General features: G+C 41.8%; 3 protein-coding genes, 1 non-coding gene and 2 pseudogenes across 6 annotated transcripts; 2 read left to right on the top strand and 4 right to left on the bottom strand.

Moving 5' to 3' along the window:
- Positions 1 to 1,228: 1,228 nt before the first annotated feature.
- On the top strand, positions 1,229 to 8,155 carry LOC136454174 (glucan endo-1,3-beta-glucosidase 6-like; annotated as a pseudogene).
- A 3,658-nt stretch (positions 8,156 to 11,813) lies between these two features.
- LOC136451413 (large ribosomal subunit protein uL5) lies at positions 11,814 to 14,627 on the bottom strand. The gene is made up of 5 exons (XM_066452115.1): positions 14,494 to 14,627; positions 14,247 to 14,354; positions 13,768 to 13,810; positions 13,489 to 13,684; positions 11,814 to 12,188 (listed from the first exon to the last, which is right to left on the bottom strand). The coding sequence occupies exons 1-5, from the start codon at positions 14,494 to 14,496 to the stop codon at positions 11,990 to 11,992; spliced, it is 549 nt and encodes a 182-aa protein (XP_066308212.1). The 5' UTR covers positions 14,497 to 14,627; the 3' UTR covers positions 11,814 to 11,989.
- A 29-nt stretch (positions 14,628 to 14,656) lies between these two features.
- Positions 14,657 to 14,729, bottom strand: TRNAE-CUC (transfer RNA glutamic acid (anticodon CUC)). The gene has a single exon. It is a non-coding gene; the product is annotated as a tRNA-Glu (tRNA).
- A 25-nt stretch (positions 14,730 to 14,754) lies between these two features.
- Positions 14,755 to 17,152, bottom strand: LOC136454173 (uncharacterized; annotated as a pseudogene).
- LOC136449418 (uncharacterized) lies at positions 17,047 to 18,489 on the bottom strand. 2 transcript variants are annotated; one of them, XM_066449443.1, is made up of 4 exons: positions 18,390 to 18,489; positions 17,560 to 17,656; positions 17,393 to 17,454; positions 17,047 to 17,285 (listed from the first exon to the last, which is right to left on the bottom strand). In XM_066449443.1, exons 1-4 carry the CDS (start codon positions 18,459 to 18,461, stop codon positions 17,193 to 17,195), a joined length of 324 nt encoding a protein of 107 aa, XP_066305540.1. In that variant the 5' UTR covers positions 18,462 to 18,489; the 3' UTR covers positions 17,047 to 17,192. The 2 variants fall into 2 exon arrangements, with proteins under 2 accessions (XP_066305540.1, XP_066305541.1); XM_066449444.1 differs by having other exon boundaries at positions 17,047 to 17,271.
- A 1,318-nt stretch (positions 18,490 to 19,807) lies between these two features.
- Positions 19,808 to 24,723, top strand: LOC136451412 (uncharacterized). 2 transcript variants are annotated; one of them, XM_066452114.1, is made up of 13 exons: positions 19,808 to 20,070; positions 20,169 to 20,850; positions 21,196 to 21,280; positions 21,396 to 21,485; positions 21,626 to 21,699; positions 22,192 to 22,276; positions 22,366 to 22,455; positions 22,585 to 22,715; positions 23,210 to 23,291; positions 23,376 to 23,423; positions 23,828 to 23,900; positions 23,979 to 24,082; positions 24,341 to 24,723. In XM_066452114.1, the coding sequence occupies exons 1-13, from the start codon at positions 19,884 to 19,886 to the stop codon at positions 24,458 to 24,460; spliced, it is 1,851 nt and encodes a 616-aa protein (XP_066308211.1). In that variant the 5' UTR covers positions 19,808 to 19,883; the 3' UTR covers positions 24,461 to 24,723. The 2 variants fall into 2 exon arrangements, 1 of the variants encoding a protein (XP_066308211.1); XR_010758590.1 differs by lacking the exons at positions 23,979 to 24,082; positions 24,341 to 24,723 and having other exon boundaries at positions 23,376 to 23,521.
- The last annotated feature ends 269 nt before the right edge of the window (positions 24,724 to 24,992 follow it).

Genomic DNA, 24,992 nt, shown 5'->3' with positions numbered 1-24,992 from the left:
TAGCTGACAATAAATTTAGAGAGACGTGGAAGCACACGCTACACCCGAAGTCTATTGCCATGAAGAACCCGTTATATATTCCTGAGCCTGTGTGCCCCACCGTGGGAGCATCTGGAGTTGATGGATACACAGCGAAATCCAGTGATTGGTTTATCCCGGAGTCTAGAGCAACACCTCTTTATATTCCTCCACCTCACGAGGAGGCCGATGATGAAGGATGTGATGAGTTACTATCTGGCCATATGACAAAAAGATCACATGTTCCATCTGAACAAAGACATGCATTGTTCGCGCGTCATAACACAATGTTTGAGCATCGCATTGGTTCGAACACAAGGGCATCTAATAAAGATGGTGACTGCATGGCTAAAGACTGAGTGGGTGCTAACACACTCTTGCCTCAATCAGTCGTGACCAACAACGGTATATACTGATGCCTCATTATCCCATTTAGGAGACCTATATACCATATTATACCTAACCGATCCATGGTAATTCTGTGATTAACAGAAATGGCAGGACCCAACATTCAGGCTACATCATCAACACCGATGGACCCACTGTTTGATGATTGTGAATACATGGCTGAAGAATACCCAAATGATAACACACCCTTGCCTCAATCAGTCCTGACCAACAACGGTAAATACTAATGTCTCATGACCCCATTTAGGTGACCTATATTGTATACCATATTATACCTAACTCAACCATGATCATTATATGATTATCAGAAAGGACAGGACCTAGACCTCAGCCTGCATCAGATGCACCGATGACACCACTATTTGATGATAGTGGTAATTTACACTATTTTGTAACATTCTATAAACTATTTAAACTCCTTTGTTTATTTTTACCCGTAGTTCTACTAACTCACATATCTTTGACAGACATAGATGATGATGAGGGAGATATATTTGAAGAGGATGAGGAAGAGGATGAGGGATACCTGTTTGTCGGGTAAGGTATTTGTATGAAAGACCGAATATAAATCAAATCTTCCACTACTTTATCTAAACTATTACGGCTTAAATGTTATTTTAGAAGAGAAAGATGATGATGATGATGTCCAAGACAATAACCTTGAGGAAGACACGACTTCTATCCCCAAAGTACCTGACCAATACGATGAGGTGTATAGTAACATGCCTACAAGTACCCATATGTTAAAACATGTTGCAAATTGCGAGCACTGCGATGCGAAAAGGTTTGAGCACTGCGCAATATGAGGGCAAAGAGTGACCCATGGTTTGCAGAATACTTGTTGCGCATCGGTGGAGGATCTGAGGAGGCGACTGTTGATGATGAAATCCATCTTCCTCATGATATATGTGTACCGCACACTGGGGAAGATAGTGAACTTGATACTCTAATTGACTGCATATTCCCTAACCTCAATGCGAATATATCAAGCAAAGATTATATCACCTCTCGAGCAATCTTATCTACGCGGAACAACTGGGTTGATATGATTAATATGAAGATGATAGGTCGTTTCCATAGGAAAGAGATGGTGTACCATAGTTTTGACTGTGCGGTGGATGATCCGCACAACTACTACCCTGAGGAATTCCTTAACACTTTGACACCTAATGGTCTACCTCCACATGTGTTGAAGCTGAAGATTGATTGTCTGGTCATATTGCTTAGGAACATTGACCCTACGAACGAATTTTGTAATGGTACCAGGCTTATCATACGGGAGTTTCAAAAGAATACCATAGACATGGAAATTGTGTTGGGACAGCATGATGGAAAGCGGGTTTTTCTGTCTCGTATACCCTTATGCCCGTTGGACGATGAGATGTTCCCTTTCCAATTTAAGCGAAAGCAGTTCCCTATACGGCTCAGCTTTGCGATGACCGTTAACAAGTCGCAGGGGCAGACTATCCCTAACGTCGGGGTATACTTGCCGGAACCAGTGTTCTTGCATGACCAATTGTATGTGGTGCTATCAAGAGCTACGACAAGATCGAATATTGAGATCCTAGCCATGCCGGCTGCTGAGAAGGACGTGAATAAGGGGAAAGGGAAAGGAAATGGAAAGAAGAAAGCGACAAAGGATATATTCACAAAGAATATCATATATAAAGAGGTTCTAACTCCATAAAATAGGTAATGCATCACACGTCGATACATATTTTTCAGGATATTAATGGTACTTTAACTTTAAAAATTAACAAATAACTTATATGCAGGATACTTCTAACTATAGCTTCAGCCATCTACATGCTTCAGCTGCCAGCTGCAAGAAGTCAGACGTCGCATCTTAGACTAGAAAATCTTCTGGATCATCATTGATTGGTGACCAACTGCAGCTTGGTATTTATGCAAAGCACGTTCTCTTAGTCGAACTATTAAGATATTATATTCTTAATTGTAGAATAGATTGTAAAACATGTATTGTGAAACACAAACTTGTTATAATTATCTTTCTGTAGCACTTGATTCCTAAAGAAGTGCAAGTTTATCTTTCGCGTATCGTAGGCATGAAGTGATGCGGCAATTGATGTTGATGTTTCAATTTTGCATTCAAATTTAGAGTTATATTTTAACTATCTATCTTTCATGAAGACTTATGCAAAATTGATTGGAACATTATGATTGCGGTATCTATTTTAAATAACATTATAACACATGCTCATACATATGTTATCGTGGTATTATGTGTTCCTGGCCCGTTGCAATGCACGGGCATTTACCAAGTACAACTAATAAACTAATATATATATCTTTTGTTTTCGTGATGGACGGACACGGACAGGCACGTGCCGTGGGCAATAATGAGCCGTTCGCCCATTCCTAGGGACATTCAATGGGACATACCTGAACACAACGTTCCCTGTGATGCAAAACCTCCAGGCGACGCTAGTGAAGATCGGCCTGGGCGACAAGGTAAAGTGACGGTGCCACTGAACACCGACGTGTACCAGTCGCCGATGGGGAAGCCGTTGGATGGCGACTTCCGTGCGGACATCCACGGCCTTATGCTCACAATCGTGCAGTTCCTAGCGTCCACGGGTGTGCAGTTCGTGGCCAACGTGTACCCCTTCATTAGCCTGTACACGGACCCCAACTTACTGCTGGACTATGCCTTCTTCCAGGGCTCCTTGTCGCTGGTGGTCGACGGCGGCGTCACCTATACCAAAACACCTTCGGTGCCAACCGTGACAAGCTCGTGACCGCACTTCCCTGGAACAGCTTCGGAAACGTGTCTGTCATAGTGGGTGAGTTGGGCTGGCCCACCGACGGCGATGCCAACGCCAACCTGGACTACGCGCGACGGTTCAACCAGGGCTTCCTCTACCGTGCGCATCGCCTCTGGCCAGGGCACGCGCACTATGCCCAGGCCTGTCGACGCCTACCTCTTCAGCCTCATCGACGAGGACCGCAAGAGCATCCAACCGAGCAACTTTGAGCGCCACTGGGACGATCTACTTTGACGGCACACCCAAGTACCCGCTCAGCCTCGGCGGCGGCAATGGCTGGGCTCCACGCTGAAGCCGGCCAAGGGCATCAAGTACCTGGACAAGAAGTCATGGGTGCTCAAACTGTCGGCCAACCTCACCGACCAGAAGGTGGACGACAGCGTCAGCTACGCGTGCAGCCTCACCGACTGCACCAGCCTCGGCTATAGGACCTTCTGCGGTGGCCTCGATGCCAAGGGCAACATCTCAAAGCCTGTTCGGTTGGCTGGTTCGTATCATTGCTAGTTCGTGAAAAAATACTACTGGCTGAGTTGTGTGAGAGAAAAATACTGTTCTAGCTGGAAATTTACGATCATTTACGACAAGGCACAGCCAAATGAATAGGTTGTAAGACATCTACTTGTTAGTTGATCTTCACCAATAGGCCCAACGGCCTATTGGGCCCTTGTCTGTGCTCCCTGATAGGGGGAGCCCAACCCTAATACGGTTGGTGGACCCTTGTCGCACAGCACATATAAAAGGTAAGGTGGGGATCAGGGCTCGTGCTACGATGTTCAACGGAGCCGCCACCATCCCACCCATAGAAAACCTAAACCGATCAAAGTAGTGCTGCCAGCAACGGGAAGTCCATCCACCACACTACCGTTTACTCTGTAGGGTCACCACGGTCTTCACCAGTGCCACTGGACTTCATCAGAGGAACCCAAAGCAGAGGTCTACCCGGTTCTATGGTTATACACAGAGGTACACACCAACGATTCCAATATTGGTATCAGAGCATGCAAATGGTGTTATTTTTATGTTAAGAAAAGGTTTGACCTAGTTTTCGTCTTGGCTGAGGTAGACTGGGTAGTCACATCACCGTGTCCCACTAAGTATGTGGTACCGATGAGGGAGACAAAAGAGAATGATGCCGATTAGGCAACTAAAGAAAGGGATTTTGAATCATAAAAGATGTCCTATGACTTTAAGCATAGGAAGTGGGTCACTGCTAACATAAAATGTTTGGCTGTGATAAAGAACACGATTGAGCCTACAATTGTGGACTCAATCCTAGAGTGTGACACGGTCATCGAGTACCTTGATAGAATAAAGAGTTAGTTCACTGGCTCTTCAAAGATATATGCTACCTAGCTAATAAAGCAGCTGGTGACAGAGAGTTACTCTGGAAATGATGGCATAAGAGAGCTCAAGATGCGTCGTCGAAATTATGGCACTGTCGTTTAGGCCATATTTTGAGGAGGAGAATAGAAAGACTAGTTAATAATGATATTCTTCTTCCATTAGAGCTCTCAGATTTAGAGATTTAGAACAATGTAGACAATGCATAAAAAGAAAGTATATAAAGAAAGATGACAAACGAAGCGTAGGAATTTTATAGATTATTCACATAGACATCTGTGGTCATTTTCCTGTAAAGAGTGTGGATGGTTATGATTCGTTCATAACATTCACAAATGATTACTCCCATTATGGCTATATTTATCCAATCAAACAAAAAATAGAAGCATTAGATAAATTTAAGATATTAAATTAAGATAGTCAGGTCTGACCGTGGAGGAGTATTACGGTCGGCATACCCTAAAAGAATGGCATAGTAGCCCAGTATTCTACACCGGGCGAACCTCAGCAGAATAGAGTAGCTCAAAGAATCAATCGTACCCTGATAGATATGGTGGGCAGTATGATAAGTTACTCCACCTTACAGTTGAGCCTGTGGATGGCGGCGTTAAAACCGCCATTTATATTCTCAATAGAGTATCAAGAAAGTCGGTGTCCATAACACCGTATGAGTTATGGACAGAAAGAGTGCCCTCACTAAACCACTTGCGTGTGTGGGGGGGGAGCCCTGCTGAGGCTAAAGTATTTTAACCCAAACATTGGGAAGTTAGATTCCAAAATAGTAAGTTATCATTTGTTTGGCTATCCAGAAAAGTCAAAAGGTTTTCGTTTTCTACTGTTCAGAGAGACATACAAAGTTTGTGAAAATAAGACACGCTGTCTTCCTAGAGGATGAATTGATGAGGGGGAGCATGGTAGCTTGAGAAATTGACCTTGAAGTAAAGCGAGTGTATGCGCCCACTCTAATGATTCATGAGCCATTTTTTTCACTACCTGCTGTCACTGCACCGACAGTGCAAGACACTATAGTGCCAGCACCTGTTGTTATCCCACCTGTGGCAACAATGAATGGCGATGAGAAACCTGTTCTTCAGGATCCTATAGAACCTATTGCCACACATGAGGGAGAGCAACAACAGCCTTAAACAAAACATGTGCCAAATGTGAAGGCCCCTAGAAGGTCTCAAAGAGTTAGAAAATCAGTTATTTCTGCTGATTATGAAGTGTACAACACTAAGGAATTTCAAATGGAGGATGATCCCACCTCATTTGAAGAAGCCACGAAAAGTGATCATTCATCAAAGTGGCTTGAGGCCATGGAAGATGAAATGAAATCTATGAATGCCAATAAAGTTTGGGATTTGGAGATAATTCCTAAAGGAGCCAAAACAGTAGGCTATAAATGGGTCTATAAAACAAAACTTGACTCTTAAGGGAATATAGAGAGATATAAAGCGAGACTTGTGGCAAAAGGATTTACGTAAAGAGAAGGGATTGATTACAATGAGACATTTTCTCCAGTCTCATGTAAGGATTCCTTCAGAATCATAATGACATTAATGGCATATTACGATTTAGAGTTACATCAGATGGATGTAAAGACGGTATTTCTCAACGAGGACTTGGAGGAAAATGTTTACATGGCACAACCGAAAGGTTTTGTCATGGAAGGAAAAGAACGAATGAGATACCGCCTAAAGAAATTCATTTATGGATTAAAACAAGCTTCAAGACAATGGTACTTGAAGTTTGATCAGACAATCAAGAATTTTGGATTTAAAGAAAATGTACAGGACAATTGTGTCTATACAAAGTTTAAGAATGGGAAGTTTATCTTCCTTGTCCTGTATGTGGATGATATCTTACTTGCTAGTAGTGATGTCAGTCTACTACTAGAGACAAAGAAGTTTTGTCCTCAAAATTTGATATGAAAGATCTTGGTGAACCTTCGTTCGTTCTAGGGATCGAGATTCACCGAGATAGAAGTAAAGAGGTATTATGACCGTCACAAAAGGCATACATGGAAAAGATCTTAAAGAAATTTTGTATGCACAAATATAGTCCCTCACCTGCTCCTATAGTCAAGGGCGACAGATATAGGGATTTTAAATGCCCCAGGAACCAATATGAGATCGATCAAATGAAAAATGGTTCTATGGGCTTCAGTTGTCGGAAGCTTACAATATACTCAAGTATGTATATGCCCTGACTTGGCATTTGTTACCGGGTTACTTGGCAGATTTCAGAGCAATTATAGAACATAATACTGAAATTAGTAAAGAAAGTCTTGCGTTATTTGCAAGGAACGAAAGGCCTCATGATGACATATAGAAGATCTGATTTACTCCACATAGTGGGATATTCAGATTCTGATTATGTGAAAGATGATAGAAAATTAAGAAAGGATATGTATTCACTCTCGTAAAAGGGGAGCTATTTCATGGAAAAGCTCAAAGCAAACCGTCACTACATCGTCCACAATGTATGACAGTTTGTAGCGTGTTATGAGGCAACGGGCAGGTGAACTGACTAAAGAAGTTCATACCCAGTTTGAAAGTGGTTGACGACATCTATAGACCACTTAAGTTATACTGTGATAATAATCTGGCAGTACAGTATGCTCACAACATAAGTCAAGTGGTGCTGCCAAACACACTGATATAGAGTATTATGTTGTGAAAGATAAAGTCCGGGACCAAGTCATAAGTCTTGAGCATATAAGTACAGAAAAGATGCTCGTGGATCCGCTTACAAAAGGCTTACCACCCAACGTGTTCAGAGAACATGGTGTTCAAAGAACATGTAGCTAGCATGGGTTTAAGGGAAAACCTAAAATTTCTGGACAAAAGAAGGCCCAAAGATAAGTATCTATTTCAAAACAGAGTAGTGTGTTGTAGCTGTTAAGTCTATCGGCAATGGACCGTGACGATGAGACATGCTCTATGCGCTAATCTGTAATGGAATAAACAAAAGTAAATAAAATTGAAAGATGGTAGTGAGATCAAGGGGGAGAATGTTAGTTGATCTCTACCAATATGCCCAACGGCTTATTGGGCCCTTGTCTCTATTCCCTGATCGGGGGAGCCCAACCCTAATATGGTTGGTGGGCCCCTGTCGCACAACACATATAAAAGGTAAGGTGAGGATCAGAGCTCGTGCTACGATGTTCATCGGAGCCGCCGCCATCCCACCCACAGAAAACCTAAACCGATCAAAGTAGTGCTGCCAGCAACGGGAAGTCCATCCACCACACCGCCGTTTCCTCTGCAGGGTCACCACGGTCTTCACCAGCGCCACTGGACTTCATCTCCACCGCGCTGGAGGCCTACTACACCGCGACACCGGCATCCGCGAGGCTACAATCAAGGTGTGTAGAGGAACCCGAAGCAGAGGTCTACCCGGTTCTACGGTTACACACAGAGATACACACCAACGATTCCAACATTACTACCAGACAATGGACCAGGACGACCGCGCCTGCGACTTCTACGGCCTCGCCACCACCACCTCCATATATCAACCAATCCACCAGGACATGCCGCTTCATCATCGAGATCGACGTCGGCGCTGTGCCCCGCTCTGCCATGGGCGTCATGGCCTAGGTAGCCGCCGTGCTCGCAGCCTTTGTGCTGTCTGTATTGTTGTGAAATTAAACGCCTCGTGATTATATATATATATATATATATATATATATAGAACTACTACCCTGTGGCTACAAAATAACTTATTCTGTAGCCACAAGTTTCGATAATTACTATGTTAATTTACGAGATTATAATAACTTCTTACAAAGTGGTTTACTATACCGTTATAGTAAATATCCCCATGTGTTATAGTAACCTAACTATCATAAATATGTATTGACATTATCGTAAATTAGTATATAAAATTATCGTAAATGAAGGTGGCTACAGAATAACTTATTTTGTAGCTGTATACTGAATAGACTCTCCCTATCTATCTATCTATATATATATATATATATATATATATATATATATATATATATATATATACACGTACGTAAATAGTAGATAGAAGTTTTTTTTTTCTAGTTGGATTAGGACTCCTATTCACGTTAGTCTTAGATTACGATTCCTAGTTATCTAAGTCACCTCAAAACGTCCTACATATGCTATATATAAAACAGATCTCGTATCAGTTTGCCACAATTAGCTCAAACTTTTGGAAATTGAATTATTCCTTGTTGAAAATATATTCACTCTTAATTATCTTAACATGGCATATATAGTGGAGGGTGTCGTGTATGCGTAGTACGTGTAGGTGCTTTTTCTTGAGAGCTAGCTTCAGCTTGTTGGTACACAGCTCTTAAAGTAACTTGTACTTGTAATATGTTTGCTTGTCATTTATTAGCTACAATCCAAGTTTATGTTGGATCTGAGTATTTATATTTATATTCTTTATCTCAGCTTTTTTTTATCCTCATTGACCTATACATGTAAATCTGTACCTTGATTAAAACATTTAAAATAAATCTAGTCATATAATTTTCATATAAACCAATGTTGTTGCTTTTAAACATATAATTACTGGTTGTTTCTGAAAGCTTTACCCCAAGGGTTCTAGCTAGAAGGAAAAATAATAAATAATGGTTGGATATTTATTACACTAATCTGTCACTATTATGCAGTAAGATTAAACTGGATGTACTGCTTTTGTTTGATATATGATGCATCACTTGTGTTTCATGTTCATCTATGCATTTTGTAACACGGCGGCGAGTTCTGATGCCCCCCCATATTTCAGTCAATTGTCGTTCTAGCAAATATTTCGTACATAGCAGGCATTATTTGGCTACTTCCTAGTACTTATAATTCTAACCACACCTATACAGCTGACATCAAATGCCTCTAACTAAAACCAGTCCATTTGTAGACGATCTGACGACCTCACTAGGTTCGGAAAAACAGTGGCTTACCGATACATCTGTTTCCTTGCTTAGCCATCCTCAACCAGCCCTGATAAGTTCATTACCGGAAACAGTAAATATGCCGAGTGATTTTTGGTTTGCCGAGTGCATTTCATAGGGCATTCGGCAAAGAGCTAATTTGCCGAGTGTAGTACAGAAGACACTCGGCATAAATATTGCACTCGATAAAAAACCCGATTTGTCGAGTGTAGTATATCAGACACTCGGCAAACAATAAGACGACACTCGGCAATGAATTTACACTCGGCAAAATACTATCACGTGACCGGCACGTGCGACGGCCGTCTGACGGCATGCCGTCCGTTACCAAAAGTGTTACTTTGCCGAGTGTTTTTCCCTAGCACCGCAAACTTTTGCCGAGTGTTTTTTTATAGGAACTCGGCAAATCCAAAACTTTTTTTCCTCTCCTGCCCTATGTGATTGTTTGTCGAGTGTTACACTCGGCAAATCCTTTGCCGAGTGTTTTTTGGGCTTTACCGAGTGGCTGTGGTACACGGCAAAGCTACTGTTTCCGGTAGTGGTTATGTTAGGTTCTTATGTTCCACATGCGTCTTATGGTCTCTGTTTCTTTGTCTACCTATGTGATTGTCATTCTGGTTTTTGTGTATCTAGTACCTAGCGCGTCGTAGTTAGTGAGATATACTAATATACTATTGCTTGCTTCAAAAAAATAATGCTGGGTGCCTACTCAGGTACTCACTGCTCAGCATTGACATCTTTGTTTTTTTATTTACCATAGACTGTGAGGGAGTTTCCTCCCACAGTGAGGTCATTTTCTTACAAATCACATACATGTGGTGAAGTTGACATAAGTAACTTGGCCTACTTATAAAACTATCTAGTTGTGTTGTTGTCGGTGCATCCTTAATTTTATAGTCCTTCATTCCTTTCACGTCCATTGCAGTTGAGTAGTTGACACTTTTAGCATTGGACGCACTTTGGTTGACAATTCCATCAATAGGCATGGGAGTTGAGTTATGTTTGCCACTTTAAGTAGGAACCGTAACCCAGTGACTGCCTAATATTGTTGTTTCAAGTTATTATATTTTCAACCTCACATCACTAACCACCACCCGTCCTTCTCCCATCTCCCTTGTTTGTCTGTCTTCATTTGTAAAAAGTTTTACTCAGCAATCATGTGACACACACACACACAAGTTTAATTTGTATTAAATACAACTTCTATTGTATTTTTCATTCTAAGTTCAGCAGCAGAATAAAACTTGAGGAATAGATGCAAATATGATGGTTTATGGTACACCTGATTGTTATATTCATGAAGTCTTTTGAACTTAGATTGCCTTGTTGCAGGACTGCCGGCATTTCTCGACTGATGTTAGGGGGCCAACAGGCAAAGCTGTGAGTGGTATGCGCATTTGGTGGCATAGGTGAGCTCACAAGAATATGATGTAACATTGTTGGTTGTTTACGCAGATTCACAATTTCAGCCTTGAGTTTCTTTGCATATTCATACTTTTTTTTTTTGGTTTTGATGATGATTTGGTAGGTAGATTGTCACTCGTACTCATGGCACACTTGAATATGCTACAGCTTTGAGTTTGCTTATTTCAAGGGCAGTATACGTGTACTGTGCAATTTGCACTGTTATTGAAAAAGTTTTAAACTAAGTGAATCACTGCAGAGTAGTAATCCATGTTAGGTCTATGCGAAAATAATAACAATTCGTCATCATTATGCCTAACTTGTTTTTATCATATCAAGTCTTTGTTGCTTGTATATGTACATCTTTGCTTACTATAATTTTAACAAGTGCTATGTTCTCCCTTTCAACAGGGCCACATACCCTATTCACACGATTAAGCACCGCATGGAAACTGCTGATTTTGAAGATAGGATCAGGGCTGTGTATGTGTTTTTAGTATTCGGTCTGGGTACACAAGCTGTCTTTTCGGTGAAGATGACAAGGGATATCTCTTGCCGAGTATGAAGGTGAAGACATGGTCAAGCAGCTGTGCTGGATTGCAACCTTTGTGGTTGGAAAAGTCGGTCCTTTTCATCCCAGTATATATGTTAGATGACTTTCAAACATCTTGTAGCTATATATAAGAGTCATATAATGGTTGGTAGCACTGTGTTAAATGTCTGTTTGGTGCTTGTCCTTTTGTGGTGTGTGTGTGTGTGGGCTCGCTTCAGCCGCAGAGGCGACGGTGGCGACTCTTCACATCGACCAGCTGCTCCGCTCCGTGCTTCCTGGGGACGTACCCGAAGTACAGGACCGCCATTGTACTGCCACTGCTACCGAGATCTCACGATTCAACAAGAACAGAACACAGAATAGCACAGACTGCTGCCTTGAGGTAAAACAGAAATAACATCAAAACATGGATCCAACTACAGTAGGACCAGGACCAGTACAGGCAAAACTGATAACGCATCCGATTTTCTTCTAATACAAATCCCACCGCCAGATACACTTCATTAACTCGAAGCACTAAAAAGAGGGTCTAATATCTTATGGTGATGCTTAGGAGGTGTTGGCTTGGGCCTTGTTGAGGATCACACCCTCGTACTTGACCTGGAACCACTTCATGGCATCCTCCTTGGTGACCCTGTGCTGGATCCCAACACGAGACTTGCACCTGCGACGACGGGCGACACGGTACCCGGCACGCTCAAGGACGACATAGAAGTCCATGCCGTAGATACCAGTAGATGGGTCATACCTTACAAAATGCAGCAAAGAGGAAGGTTACCGATCATTAACAAGATGCAGCACATCACTCAGAAAAAGCTATAACAAGGAGTGGAAAAAAGAGGAACTATACCCGGCAACAGGGTAACAAATGATGTATTCCAAAATCCCAAATCCCTAAATGAAGAAGAAAATAGCCACAAACACAATGCCCACATATGTATACACTAAAGAAAACATCATTACAATATTCTCAAACGATCAATATAAAATAACTTAAACAATAAACAACACAATAAGACCTTGTTTGGATGTAGTCGGATTCGCATCAATCAACATGTGTTGGGATGGATTGAAGTGAAACTTGAACTAAATTCCACCCCAATCCACTCCAACACATGTGGATTGACGTGAATCTGACAACATCCAAACAAGGCCTAAAATATGTTTGGTGCACCACAATACTATAAAAAGCCAATGTGGATACTGGATTCTGACCATGCAATAAACCAGTTACTGAATCAAGCATAACACGGCAACTCTTTTACAAACCCACACTAGACTAAAATTCAACAGTAAGCAGCTTTTTGAGAAAGAAAAACTTGACTGAGAGACAAATAAATGCCTTGTATTAATTGCTGCCACTACAAGGAAGAATTTTGGATGTCACAATTAAATGACTAAAAATAACTTGGATATTTGATAAAGAAACAAATTGACCATGCAATAAACCAGTTACTGAATCAAGCATAACAGATAACACGGCAACTCTTTTACAAACCCACACTAGACTAAAATTCAACAGTAAGCAGCTTTTTGAGAAAGAAAAACTTGACTGAGACAAATAAATGTCTTGTATTAATTGCTGCCGCTACAAGGAAGAATTTTGGATGTCACAATTAAATGGCTAAAAATAACTTGGATATTTGATAAAGAAACAAATTGCAGGACATATTATAAAGAACAAAAAGATAATCAATTAGAATCTCCACGATCTGAATTTTCTTGACAGAAAATTATTACTGCAATGAACAACGAATGGGAATTCTTATGACTCAGCCGTATTAGTATATCAGCGAATGGAAAAGGCTGCCCAAAAGCTATCTTACAGCCAATCAGCAGTCTCAGTTCCCAAAACTGTGTTAAGCACTTAGCCTTAAGCTATCCTAGTACGTAGTGACCCATAGTCGATACAGGCTACATGAATACAAAGTTACATATCTTTTCCCCTGCTTACAGGCAAGCAACAATGCCCATCATAAAAGCATCCATTCACAGAAACAGACACACCACATTCAAATTACTTAAAATCAGAGATGAGATCATCTTACTTGATGCCAAGATCAATGTGCTCTTGGATACCAAATCCAAAGCAGCCAGTCTCACTGAAGTTCCTCCTCAGCAGCTCGTACTCCTTCACCTTCAGGCCACTCTCCAGCAGCTGCATTGCCTTCTCACCCCGCACCGTCACATAGCACGCGATCTTCTCATTACGCCGGATCCCAAACGACCTCACAGTGTACCTTGCTGCAATGTCACATCAAAGTTGCTATGACCATCATAAATCCAGGACCACACACCACTGATAACGTCAGGTTTAAGAAAATTACCCTTGGAGAACACCGGTGACTGGCCACTCAGCTGCTCCAGCACCTAATAAACAACCAGCGGAGGTTAGAGCAACTGTTCAGTGTGAACACTATCAACAGGCGACAAAGAACTAAAGCCTCATTTTAGCACTAAGAAATAAAAGCAAAATTGGCGCGTCATTCATCAGTCTCTAACTGAAATTATGGGAACAATAACTAACCACAGCTGATGTCGAAAGCAATCATACTACTACTAATTAACATTTGGATGGCACAATTTAAGTGGTGCCAGCAACAATAAAGAGATTGGACGGCTTAAGGAGCTGAGATTAAGCTACAGTCAAGAACTGATTCTTACCCCAAAAAAAAACAAAAAGTGGACTAGTGGAGCACAACTAGATGCGATTCAAACACATTTGCTCTAGGTCAGACAAGCGCAGAACGAACAGAAAGAAAGAAATGGCACTATTCTGGGGAATGGGCATATTCCGCATATACACCTTGGCGGCACGGGTGAGGCGATCACCGCTCTCGCCGACGGAGATGTTGAGCACGAGCTTCTGGACCTTGATCTCCCGCATCGGGTTCGACTGCTTCTTCTCCGACGCCTGAGATCGCAGGCACCCAAACAGAAACCAGCACACATCGTCAGAACCGCACACGCGCAAAGAACGAACGATTCGGTGGGCAAAGAAAAACAGAACTGGATGGCGCTAAGTGCAAAGCATCTCCGGGCGGCGAGCTCACCATGGGAATATCTGGTAGGCAACGGCGAAGGAGGTGAGAGGGTACAGAAGCGCGGGGCGGGGGCGGCGGCGGCGGCGGAAGAAGAAGAAGAAGAAGCTTTGTAAAGAAACCCTAAATCCTCCTATGCTTGTGTAATTTCGTGTTTTTTTTTTACAAAAAAAAATTCCGTTGCCGGGACTCGAACCCGGGTCTCTCGGGTGAGAGCCGAGTATCCTAACCAGCTAGACTACAACGGATTTGTGTTTTGATTTTTGCGAGAACATATATAGTTTTTTTATTTGTGTAACTGTATTCATCAGTTCATTTCAGTAAATCAGCTGATCATGTTGAAGTCTAGTGACAGATAAACTATTAAATTTGGACGCTTTAGGTTGTTTCTCATATTTTTCGTAGCTTCTAATGGCCACCCATCGTGTAGTCAAGATGGATTCTTTTCGCTTGACTTTACAGCTCCCATCTCCAAGTTCAGCTCCTAAGATGGATTCTTTTCGCTTGACTTTGATTACAGCTCCCATCTCCAAGTTCAGCTCCTTTTGAACTCATTTTTGAAATAGCTGCCCGAGGAGGTCCCTTCGATTTCGCAGGAGCCAGTTCATACTCAAGATCAACCACATCAACAGCACCATCCCCCCTTGCAACAGCACAAACCTTGTAGAGCCCTCCCAAAATACCCTCTTCAGAAACTGCTACTGAATGAACAAAAGCAGGGTTGAAACATTGCCCTGCACTACCGGAAGAACTGCCATTTTGCAATTCAGGTGATCCTGAAGCTCAGTAATGAATATTATGTTGAACTGTTGATTGATCCGAATTGGAGAGTATTTTGAGGTGAAAAACAATACTGATACAGCTTTGTCATACATGAATAGAAACTAATATTTCTATGTAAAGCAAGGTGAACCGACTTTCCAATGGACAATATGAGGGCTCAATTTACCAATGCTTAATGGAAATGTATGAGATCAAGGAACTGCTAGGATACTCTTTTACAAAGACAAAAAGAACATGGAGCAGCCTAAGTAATGCACGCTATTCACAGGTGTTCCATGGAAAGTAAAGGAGGTACCATAATCAATAGAAAACAGTGTTCGTCCTATGGAGAAATCCCATGCGGCGAGCTTTGAGTCAAGGCCACCAGTAATTGCTGCCAAATGAAAAATATTTATTATTGACAATAAAGGCATTGGAAAAAATAAGAATTAAAAGAAAAAGTTTTCTAGGATTGGCTCCCTAAAAGGTTGACAAAAAAGGAGCCACAAGACTACAAGATTAAGCCAAACAAAACCCTGAAAAAAGAAAAAGAAAATGATAACACTAACCTGTCCAAGGTCTCCAAGGAATGAATTGCACGCTGCTGCAAATCTGTACGAAAATTTATCAAGGAACAACTGACGTACATATTGCATATAGAGAGGAACTTATTGCACATTTTTAAACATAAAAATGAAACGCTGCTACAAATCAAAATTATCAAAAGCATCCAGTTACACCAGATAAGGATACACTTGTGTGGGCTTCCCTTTATACAGGCACTTCTGAATGGTATTGACAATCTGCAAAATAGACCATAACTTCTCAAGAACAAAATCATTGAACAAGTACAAGATTAATCATGCCTATCAGTGTGTTGCACATATCTTTCTTCTAACTTGAGGCATTTATTCTACTGTTCTCCAGTTCCCAAACCCTCTAGCAATCTACATGCGATTCAAAAAGTGTAACATAACAACCTCTTCTTGGTTTCAGAACAAAGCACAAATATATAAGCCGGTAAATTTGAATTCATAATGACAAACGATCTTACAGCAAACTTATTCTTCAGGAGCATCATTTGTGCCATTTTTGAAACAGAACATTCCAAAATAAATTCCATACAATATGCTTATATACCTTAAGAAGGAAAAACAGTCTGCCCTAGAATTTGCTTTACTAGTCTCATACAATAAACTTGTAAATTTTATATAAAATATTTGTCTAAATTTACTCATGTCAGCACTACAATGCCTGGAGGTATGCAAACTCTTTCAACATATTCATGCAACAACCTCAAAATAGCCAACACCAAAATCTGGAGAATGTGGTATTTGATATTTGTTAAAATGCAATGATCTTTGACATTTATGTTCATACACTTGCAAAATATTCTATACCTTAACATCCCCACTATCATCTGCAGCAGCGAGAAAACCTTTAGAGCTGACAGCAATCTGCATCAAAAGTGGAAGTATCAGATTCTGAATCTTCAGCTCAATTCAATGTTATCATAAAGCCTAGAATAGAATTGTAGGAGAAAGATCACAGTAGAAGGATATTTTATAGTGGTTTTGTAGAACAGCATACTACCTGATTGATTTCATCTGTATTGTAGTTATACGTCTCAAATGGCTTTGATTGAGTTCTGGTATGACGCTGGCCCTTGCTTCTCAGATCGTATGGAGGGGAATGAGGAGCGAGAGATCCCTGAAGCTTGCGACGAGCTGAAGCCGTGGTGGGCGGCTAGGGTTTAAGCGGGAAGGAGGAAAAGAGGGGCCAGGCGCCCAAGGGTGTCGAGGATGACACAATCCCAGGCTAATCTTTATTCCTCTCCAAGTTTAATACTTATACATTGAGGACTCTAACAACTTGTGCTAACAAATAGGAAACTAACAAATAGGACCATAATAATCAGTTGACTCTTTCCTAAATCTTCTATGACTCAACTAGACCGGCCCCTGGCTGGTTGAGCCAGTTTGCTGCCTTTCCCTGCGCCCATATGTGGTGCCTACCATAACAAGTTCCCTATAAGAAAACCACTGTAATCATGTTACTGACAAGAAACCAAGGCACAGGTGACATAATAGTAAGTTGGATCATATAACTTCAAACTAACAATAAAAATACAATTGAATTCAGAACTTACCATACGAACATCAAAGGACAATATTTCATTTCCAGCAGAGATATACACACAATCTTCATTTCCTACACAAATAATGATTTTGTAAGTGCAAAATGTCTGCACGCCCACCAAATATTCAATTCATGGGTTAACATACAAAGATGCTTGTATTTGGATGGCATACTGACCTGGTTTAAAGCAAATTGAAGAAATTGGTTTATTTGCTGCCTCCATGGTCAAAAGTACATCTTTGGTGCGCAGATCAAACCAGCAAAGACATCCATCCTGAGGCGGTAGGATAAGACATGAGAACAAGACAATTAACCCACCAAGGGCTCGAAAAACGGGGGAAGGGGGGCAAATAGTACAAATCATATGCATAAGATTACTGCAATAGCCTCACCGCTGGTGAGGAAAATTTTGAGCTAAAGGAGCACTACAAGGATGGCATGATTGGATTTATATTTATTTTGTCAACAACAAGCACGAAGATTTTGTTAAACGGACGGACTGGGAGGCGGATCGGCCATGAGAGAGGTCTGTGCCAGGGTGATGTTGTCTCCAATGATCTTTGTTATTGTCATGGAGGTGCTGAATGCAATGATTTGTTTGGCGGAACAATGTGATATTCTCAAGCCACTGGGCCATAGTGCCATCAAGTGCCAAGCATCTGGTGCGGATGATCTCGTGGTCCTGGTCGCTCCACTTCAATGGGATTTTTTTGGTCTTGACTTGAGAAGCATTCTGGGTACATTCGACGAGGGGGGTGACCACTGACCAGGCTTCGGACCAACCTGGACAAGTGCTAGGTGACACCCATCCGGTGCTCCATGGCCGAACTTGCCTTCGATCAGGAGATTTTCAGCTGTCAGATTGCTCCTTTCCCCTGTCACTACTTAGGTGTTCCTCTCTCGATCTACAAGCTTGAACACAGCAAGGAGCAGCCGTTGGTGGACATGATTGTGGATAGAATTCCCACTTGGAAGGGCAACAAGCTAAATTTAGCTGGGCGGGCTACCTTGGTGAAGGTCACACACTCTGCAATTCCAATATTCATCTCCAGTGCCACCTGTTTGTCGGTATGGGCCATTGAACAGATTGATCTGTCACCCTACTGAGCTTGGTGGCCTAGGTTTCCAGGATTTCTGGCTCTTTGGGTACGCCCTCAGATTAAGGTGGGAATGGCTTCACAGAACTGACCCAGATCGTACTTGGGTTGATCTTCTGAGCCTGGCTTGATGGTTCCTCAATTAGGCACGTGGCACCAAGCTTTTTTCATGTGGTCCCAAAGAGATGTGACAGTATGAATGTCCGTGAAGGAATCACTGATCACCACTGGGTTTCAAAAATTCAAGGTGCTCTGAAGGTACAGGTAATACAAGAATATTTGGATATCTGGGAGAAGGTAGAAGCTCTCTCTCTTCAGCCAGGGCGAAAGAACAATTTATTTGTCGCTGGTCTGCAGACCGTCTGTATTCAGCATCTTCTGCTTACAGAGCAATCTTCATTAAAGGCAATTCACATGGCAGGTGCAAATGAACTTTGGAAAGTTAAAGCACCTCCCAAACTTAAGTTTTTTGTTTGGTTAGTCCTCCAAGATCGTTGCTAGACCATGCAACACAGGAAGCGCCATAAGCTGCAGGACCATGAATTTTGCGTTGTGCAGTCAGGAGATAGAATCCATTGATCATCTTCTTGGTTTTTGTTACAGTCGGGAGGTTTGGTGGTGCCTACTTTTGTAGCTAAGCCTATCATACCTTGTACCACACGTCCACACCCTGAGCCTACAACTGCACAATGGTGGCAGATGACTAGAAAGAGGGTGCACAAACAATTCAGGAAAGGGTTTGACTGCTTGGTGCTGCTGGTTACCTGGCTGCTATGGAAGGAGAGAAATGAGAATTCGCAGAGAACTATTGCGGTCGCTGACTGTGCTCACCCATGCAATTGTGGAGGAAGCTCTCTGGGCTTTGTCAAGTCTTGTTACTAACTCTTTTAACACAGGTTTCAGTTTAGACCCGAGGCCATTTCAGTCGCGAATTAACTATGCACTGAGTCCTTAAAAATACTCTTGGGTCCATTTTTCTCTGGGTAAGCCATGGCTTACCTACTTGTAATCGCTGTTTGTTTCTCTCCGTCTTCATGAAAAACACGCCCTTGGCAGTCGCTAAAAAGGAGCCCTACACAAGGAGAGAACCTACTACCCTATGATACCAGAATTTCCAGCATGGTGACCAAGTAGTTAGCGATGGATTGCCTTCTCTTCTCTGCCTACCAGTCTACTACCGCATGAAAATCTCATCTCTTCCTAGGTGGTGAGTTTATTTGCCTTCTGTCTCTCCGGGCTCGGCCCATGACATCTGCGGCCCGTATTCAACCTGGCCAGCATATGTCAGACAGCCCAGCAACGGTCCCGGCCCATAAGGCGACAACGCTGCTCTCCCCTTGCAGGACCGTCGCACTCCGCCCTCGGAACCAAACAACGCCGGCCGGACGTCCGTTCACTCGAGCGATGGCGGAGATCGCCGGCGACGAGGCCCCAACGCCTCCTCCTCCACCTACCTCGGGCGAAGTCTCCAGAGACCCGTATACTTCTACTCCTGCCTCTACCGGCAGCAACAAGCCGCCGTTGCGCACGACGAAGCCCGGCGTGAAGCGCCTCATTCTCACCGCCTCCGTCCTCCTCTCCTTTCTCGTCGGTACTACCCACGACCTCCTCTATGCTATGGCTAGTGTTTTTGTGCACATCCCATCTTCTCTGTATAACTCGCTCACACCTCTGTATGTCTCTCTTTAGGACTGCCCTTCCTGCTGAAATCTACCGAGATCCATCGTTCGCCGCTGCCTTCGGACGCAATTACGGCACTCGCCCACCGCCTCCACTCCACTCCGCCCTCCTTCCCATGCGGCCTCCACGCGGTCTTCCTCCGCTCGGTTCCCGATCGCTCTGATGCCTCCCTCACCCGTCGCCTTGAGCAGTCGATTTCGGCCCAGCTCCAGCTTCTCCCAGACACTTCTACTGCCGGTAATGTCTCGGTATCAGTCACCGTTGAGTCGGCTGGTGGCTGCTCCAGCAGCAGCAGCAACGTTGGCTCAGGTTGGCAGTGTGGCACTGTGACCAGTGCAGACCTGGTGATTGGCGATGAGGTGTTCGATGAATTGCTGCACTCAGCTTTAGGCAGCAGCAGATGGGATGGGTCTAGGGTTTACACTGTTGTGGTTGTGGAGACTGATGATGCAGAGGGTATGAGGGTTATCGTTGGGAAGCACCGGCATGCTTGGGTGGTTGGAAAGGCTGATGAGGTCAAGGCTGTCTCAGTTATTGGCAAGGTATTTGCCAAGTATTTCATGAATGGGGGTATTGAGGAGGGTGAGGCAGGCATTGGGAAAAGAGAGTTCATGCCAGGTGGTTCAGATGGAAATGTTGTTCTATCCTTTAGCTTGTTGAATGCTGATCCAAGTGATTGGGTGTATGATTGGTAAGAACAAAATTTGCAACTCTGCTATACTAATTTAGTTCCGCTGTTGCTTTATTGTTGTGCTAATATCCCCTTCCATATCAAATTGCTATAAAGATTCAAATTTTTATCTTCTATGTTAGATGTTTAAGTACAAGTAACGTACAACATATTACATATTAGACTGCATCAAGAAGGTACTTGTGCAAAACATTCATTTATCTAGACAATGGGGATATGGTATATTTCTTATTTACATCAGTTAGATGTCCTGTAGGCTATGTTTAGCTTCCTGCAAAAATGAAACCTATTTTCCTTTGCTGCTGCCGCTGTTGGAATTTTCGCACTTAGGCATTCTACATGCAGGGATTTTGAAAAGATTGGCGAGAGGATGTTGAATCCTGTGGTTGAGGCGCTGCGACCAATTGCGGAAATCAATATAGAAAGTCAGGTGCTAATTTGCATTAAACTAAGCTACCTTCTTCCATTTCTTATGAAATGATGATATTCCTTTTTGTTTAGGATTGTCGATTTTAATAAGTAATAATCATATCACTTCTTTTCAGGTTTTGTACCACACTCCTAAGTCGTCCTATTCTTATTTTGATGATAAACTGGGTGGCAATGTCCTTAGTATGGGAGACATTCCTTTCTTTGTATGTGTCTAACTTGTCTTGTAGAAACAATTTGCTCTTGATTGTACTGCATTCTATCGATAGCTTGCCACAAGCAGCTATAGTGATTAACTGCGAGATCCAAAAATTTAATCACTCCATGAAAAATATGACATTGGCAGGTAAACTCAAATGAGTGGCACTTGGATACATCAATTTCAGCTACAGGACGATCAAAAGTTCTTCAATTTGTGGTGTATGTTCCTTAGATCAAACTCAATTATTGACCTCTGCTTTTTTTGTTTTGTTTTTGTACATTAAACTTTACTCATTATGTTACATAATTTGTTCTCTTCAACATACTTTCCTTCCTTTTTTTACTATTACATCATCATTTTTCCTTTGTCAAACTTCTGGTAGATATAACGTGTCCATGATGTTTGTTTTTTCTTTTGAAAATTGATGGAAGCCTAAGAACCCAACCCGTTACAGAAAAAGTCATGTTTTCCCCTGTATTTCTGAATTTTCAAGTGTCAAGTGTGCACAGATAAAAAAACATCAGCTTGATGACTCATTTATCAAGTTTTCTTATTAGTCGTAATTTATATACAGTCCAAAACGCCAAACCAACACCAAAAGCTAACTAAACCATTACAAACAAGAGAGAACTAAACTATGATAAAAGTTTGTTATTAGAGTACAAATGTTTCTGGATGCTCTGCTGAACTGTTTATTCAATAATCATCAGATACATTCCATCTGCAAGGGAATGCCCATTATATTTGCAACTTCCTGATGGCGGGCTTTCAAAAACTAATGCATTTATATCCCCTGTAAGTGGTACTATACCTAGCTGTAAAAAAAAACCTTCTATCTGTTACCCATCTTGCTATTTACTTAACAGCATTATTCCGTTACATAGATGTGGGGAGGTGTTCTTATATGGAACCCACCAGACTGTTCACTTGGTTCCAAGAGGACTCATGGTACCTGGAAGAAAATGTCATCTCAGGTGTGTGGATTTTATCATTTTATTGCATCTTTGATATCCTAGCATTTTCATATGCGAAGGCCACCCTTTTGAGTTCCGAAATACCTTCTTTGCAATTGCATTATTTGTTGAAATGCCTATATGAAACAGGAACTTATGGAGACCCTCGAAATCTTCATTGGACAGCTAAGGCAGTTGTTTGGTCTAAAACCATCTTATCTCTCACAAGATATGGACGTGCCAACTAAATTTGTAGTTAGTGAAAAGGGGTTCACAGAATGGTGAATATTTTCTCAACTGGCTTACTACATTTAGCACAGTACAAAATTCATTTTTCTATGGTCAAGCATAATATTGCACAATCTGTAATATCCCATTTTCATTGCCGCATGGAACAACATTTGGTGATAATTATTATCGTTCTGATGCCACACTCTGCATATAGTTGCATCACATTGCTGGTACTCAAATCATTATAGAATGGGACCATCTCAGCCTTTAAACATTGAGTGTAAGATCGATCAGGATGAACCAGGCCTTAACCAAAGGTAGATGATCCCAATGTCTAGATGTTCTAGTTCTAGCAGTTCATATGAAAACAACTGTTGACAGTTGCAAATCATATGTTTGGTGGTATGTGTCCACAAACAATTCTGGTTGACCCATAGGGTTGATTTTTGAACTTTTCAAATTCTAAGTCTCTGCCCCCAAGAAATGAACACCTAAAGCTCTAATGGTTATGTTTCTTACTCCCTCCTCTCTTTTTCCCTCGCAGGGAGTTAGATTTATTATATCGACACCATGCATGTTCCAATCTGCTGTCATGCCTCACCACGTTGGAGTCTCTATCCAGTCTGGTATGACCCATTTGAAACCAGTGCTTAATGATATACAAAAGGCTGATCTGCATGCAGGCGTCACTAATGTTATTATGTTGCCAGGTCCGCTCTCTCCCAAGAATGATTGTCATGGATGAAATTGGAAGACAGGTTCTACTTTCTACCACTCTTGCTAGATGGGAGCTCATTGATCTGTAAACTAGTTTTACCTTCTATCCTTCTGGTTATGCATGCTTAAAGCAACAGAAGTACGTTACACTCAGATAATATGTTTGTTTAAATATTTCACTGAACCTGCATCGCATATGTATCCTATGTGTTATTGCATCTTACCTTGTACTTAAAACACTTGTGCATGGGTTGATCTGATTGTTTACGATTTTGTTTATAGTATATGATCAGTTAATAGCGAGCTTAAGCTGTGTTTGTATCTTACCTTGTACTTGAGACAGTTATGCATGGGTTGATCTGATTGTTTACGATTTTGATTATAGCATATGATCAGTTAATAGTGAGCATAAGCTTGTTCCAACCATTTTCATTTTCTTTTCCAGGTTGAGCTTTCTCTTGAAGCTGCAAATTTAGCCCAGGGAAATGCAACTCTAGGGATAAGCGACTCTTCAGCAGGTAAGTTGACGATAATTCGTTTCTTATAATGTCCTTGCACTTTTATGAACATTTGCTGAGATTTGTGCTGATGTACAGTATCTGCAACAAGAGCCAGGGCATTGGCTGAAGATGCATTTTCCCATCCATCCATTATGTCAATCAGTTATGCTTCAATAGAACACTATTTTGCCATTTACATGGTCAGTACACTGTTGCAGACTTGCGTCAGTTTTCCAAACTTTTATGATGGTACTCATAATTTTCTTTAATCCTGAAAGTAAAGTAAACAACCTAGTTATCGTTCAATTCTTCAATCATCTATTTTAAAATCTCAGATTATAGCTTACCAATCTGCAACTCATTTTATCAAACTATAGAGTGGTGAGATGACAACTGTATAGCATACATCAAAATCCATGTGCATGTTAATCAGTACTACATTTCCATACTTTCTGCAGCCATTTTTCGCACCAGTTTCCTTGCATGTGCTGCTGGCGGCAATCAAAGAGCTGAAACGTTACAAGGCAGAGCGAGCAAAATATTCCGCATTTCTTGCTTCCCAGGCGACATCCTCCTGATCTGGTGGTGATTAGCACGGATTTGCATCAGAAAAGTCTGAAGATTTATATGAAGCTGATGGTCGCTATTGGTACTGCACATAGTGGAGAGCGTGCAGCACTGCAGCGTCACTTGTTCTGATGCTCATGGAAATGGTTAGGACGTCCAGGTGATGTCAGGCAGAGAGCTATACTTGTCATGGGGTGAAGTGCTTGTAAAGCTAGCTGCATATGCTGTAACATAGTCAAAATTTCAACCAGTTGAAAAGTTCTCGTTACTCAAATTTTGTTCTTAGATACCTCATACGTACTCACATTGAAGGGTTTTTTTTTTCTCTAGATTTAGAAAAGATGCACATTAAGATTCCAGATCGAAGGCGCTGCGAAATCAGAGCTTCTGACAACCGAACAAACCAGTGTTGCTTTAAGTATTAATTACGAGAGGTTTGATGAAACATGTTTTTGGTATGCTTAGAAGTTAGTTCATTAACTAACCATTCTATGTAAGCACATGTGCTACTTCCAAGCAGGTGGTAAGTAATCAGAACCATTT

Source organism: Miscanthus floridulus, chromosome 5 (assembly GCF_019320115.1).
Source record: "Miscanthus floridulus cultivar M001 chromosome 5, ASM1932011v1, whole genome shotgun sequence".
NCBI lineage: Eukaryota > Viridiplantae > Streptophyta > Magnoliopsida > Poales > Poaceae > Miscanthus > Miscanthus floridulus.
This window is presented reverse-complemented; position numbering and strand designations above follow the sequence as displayed.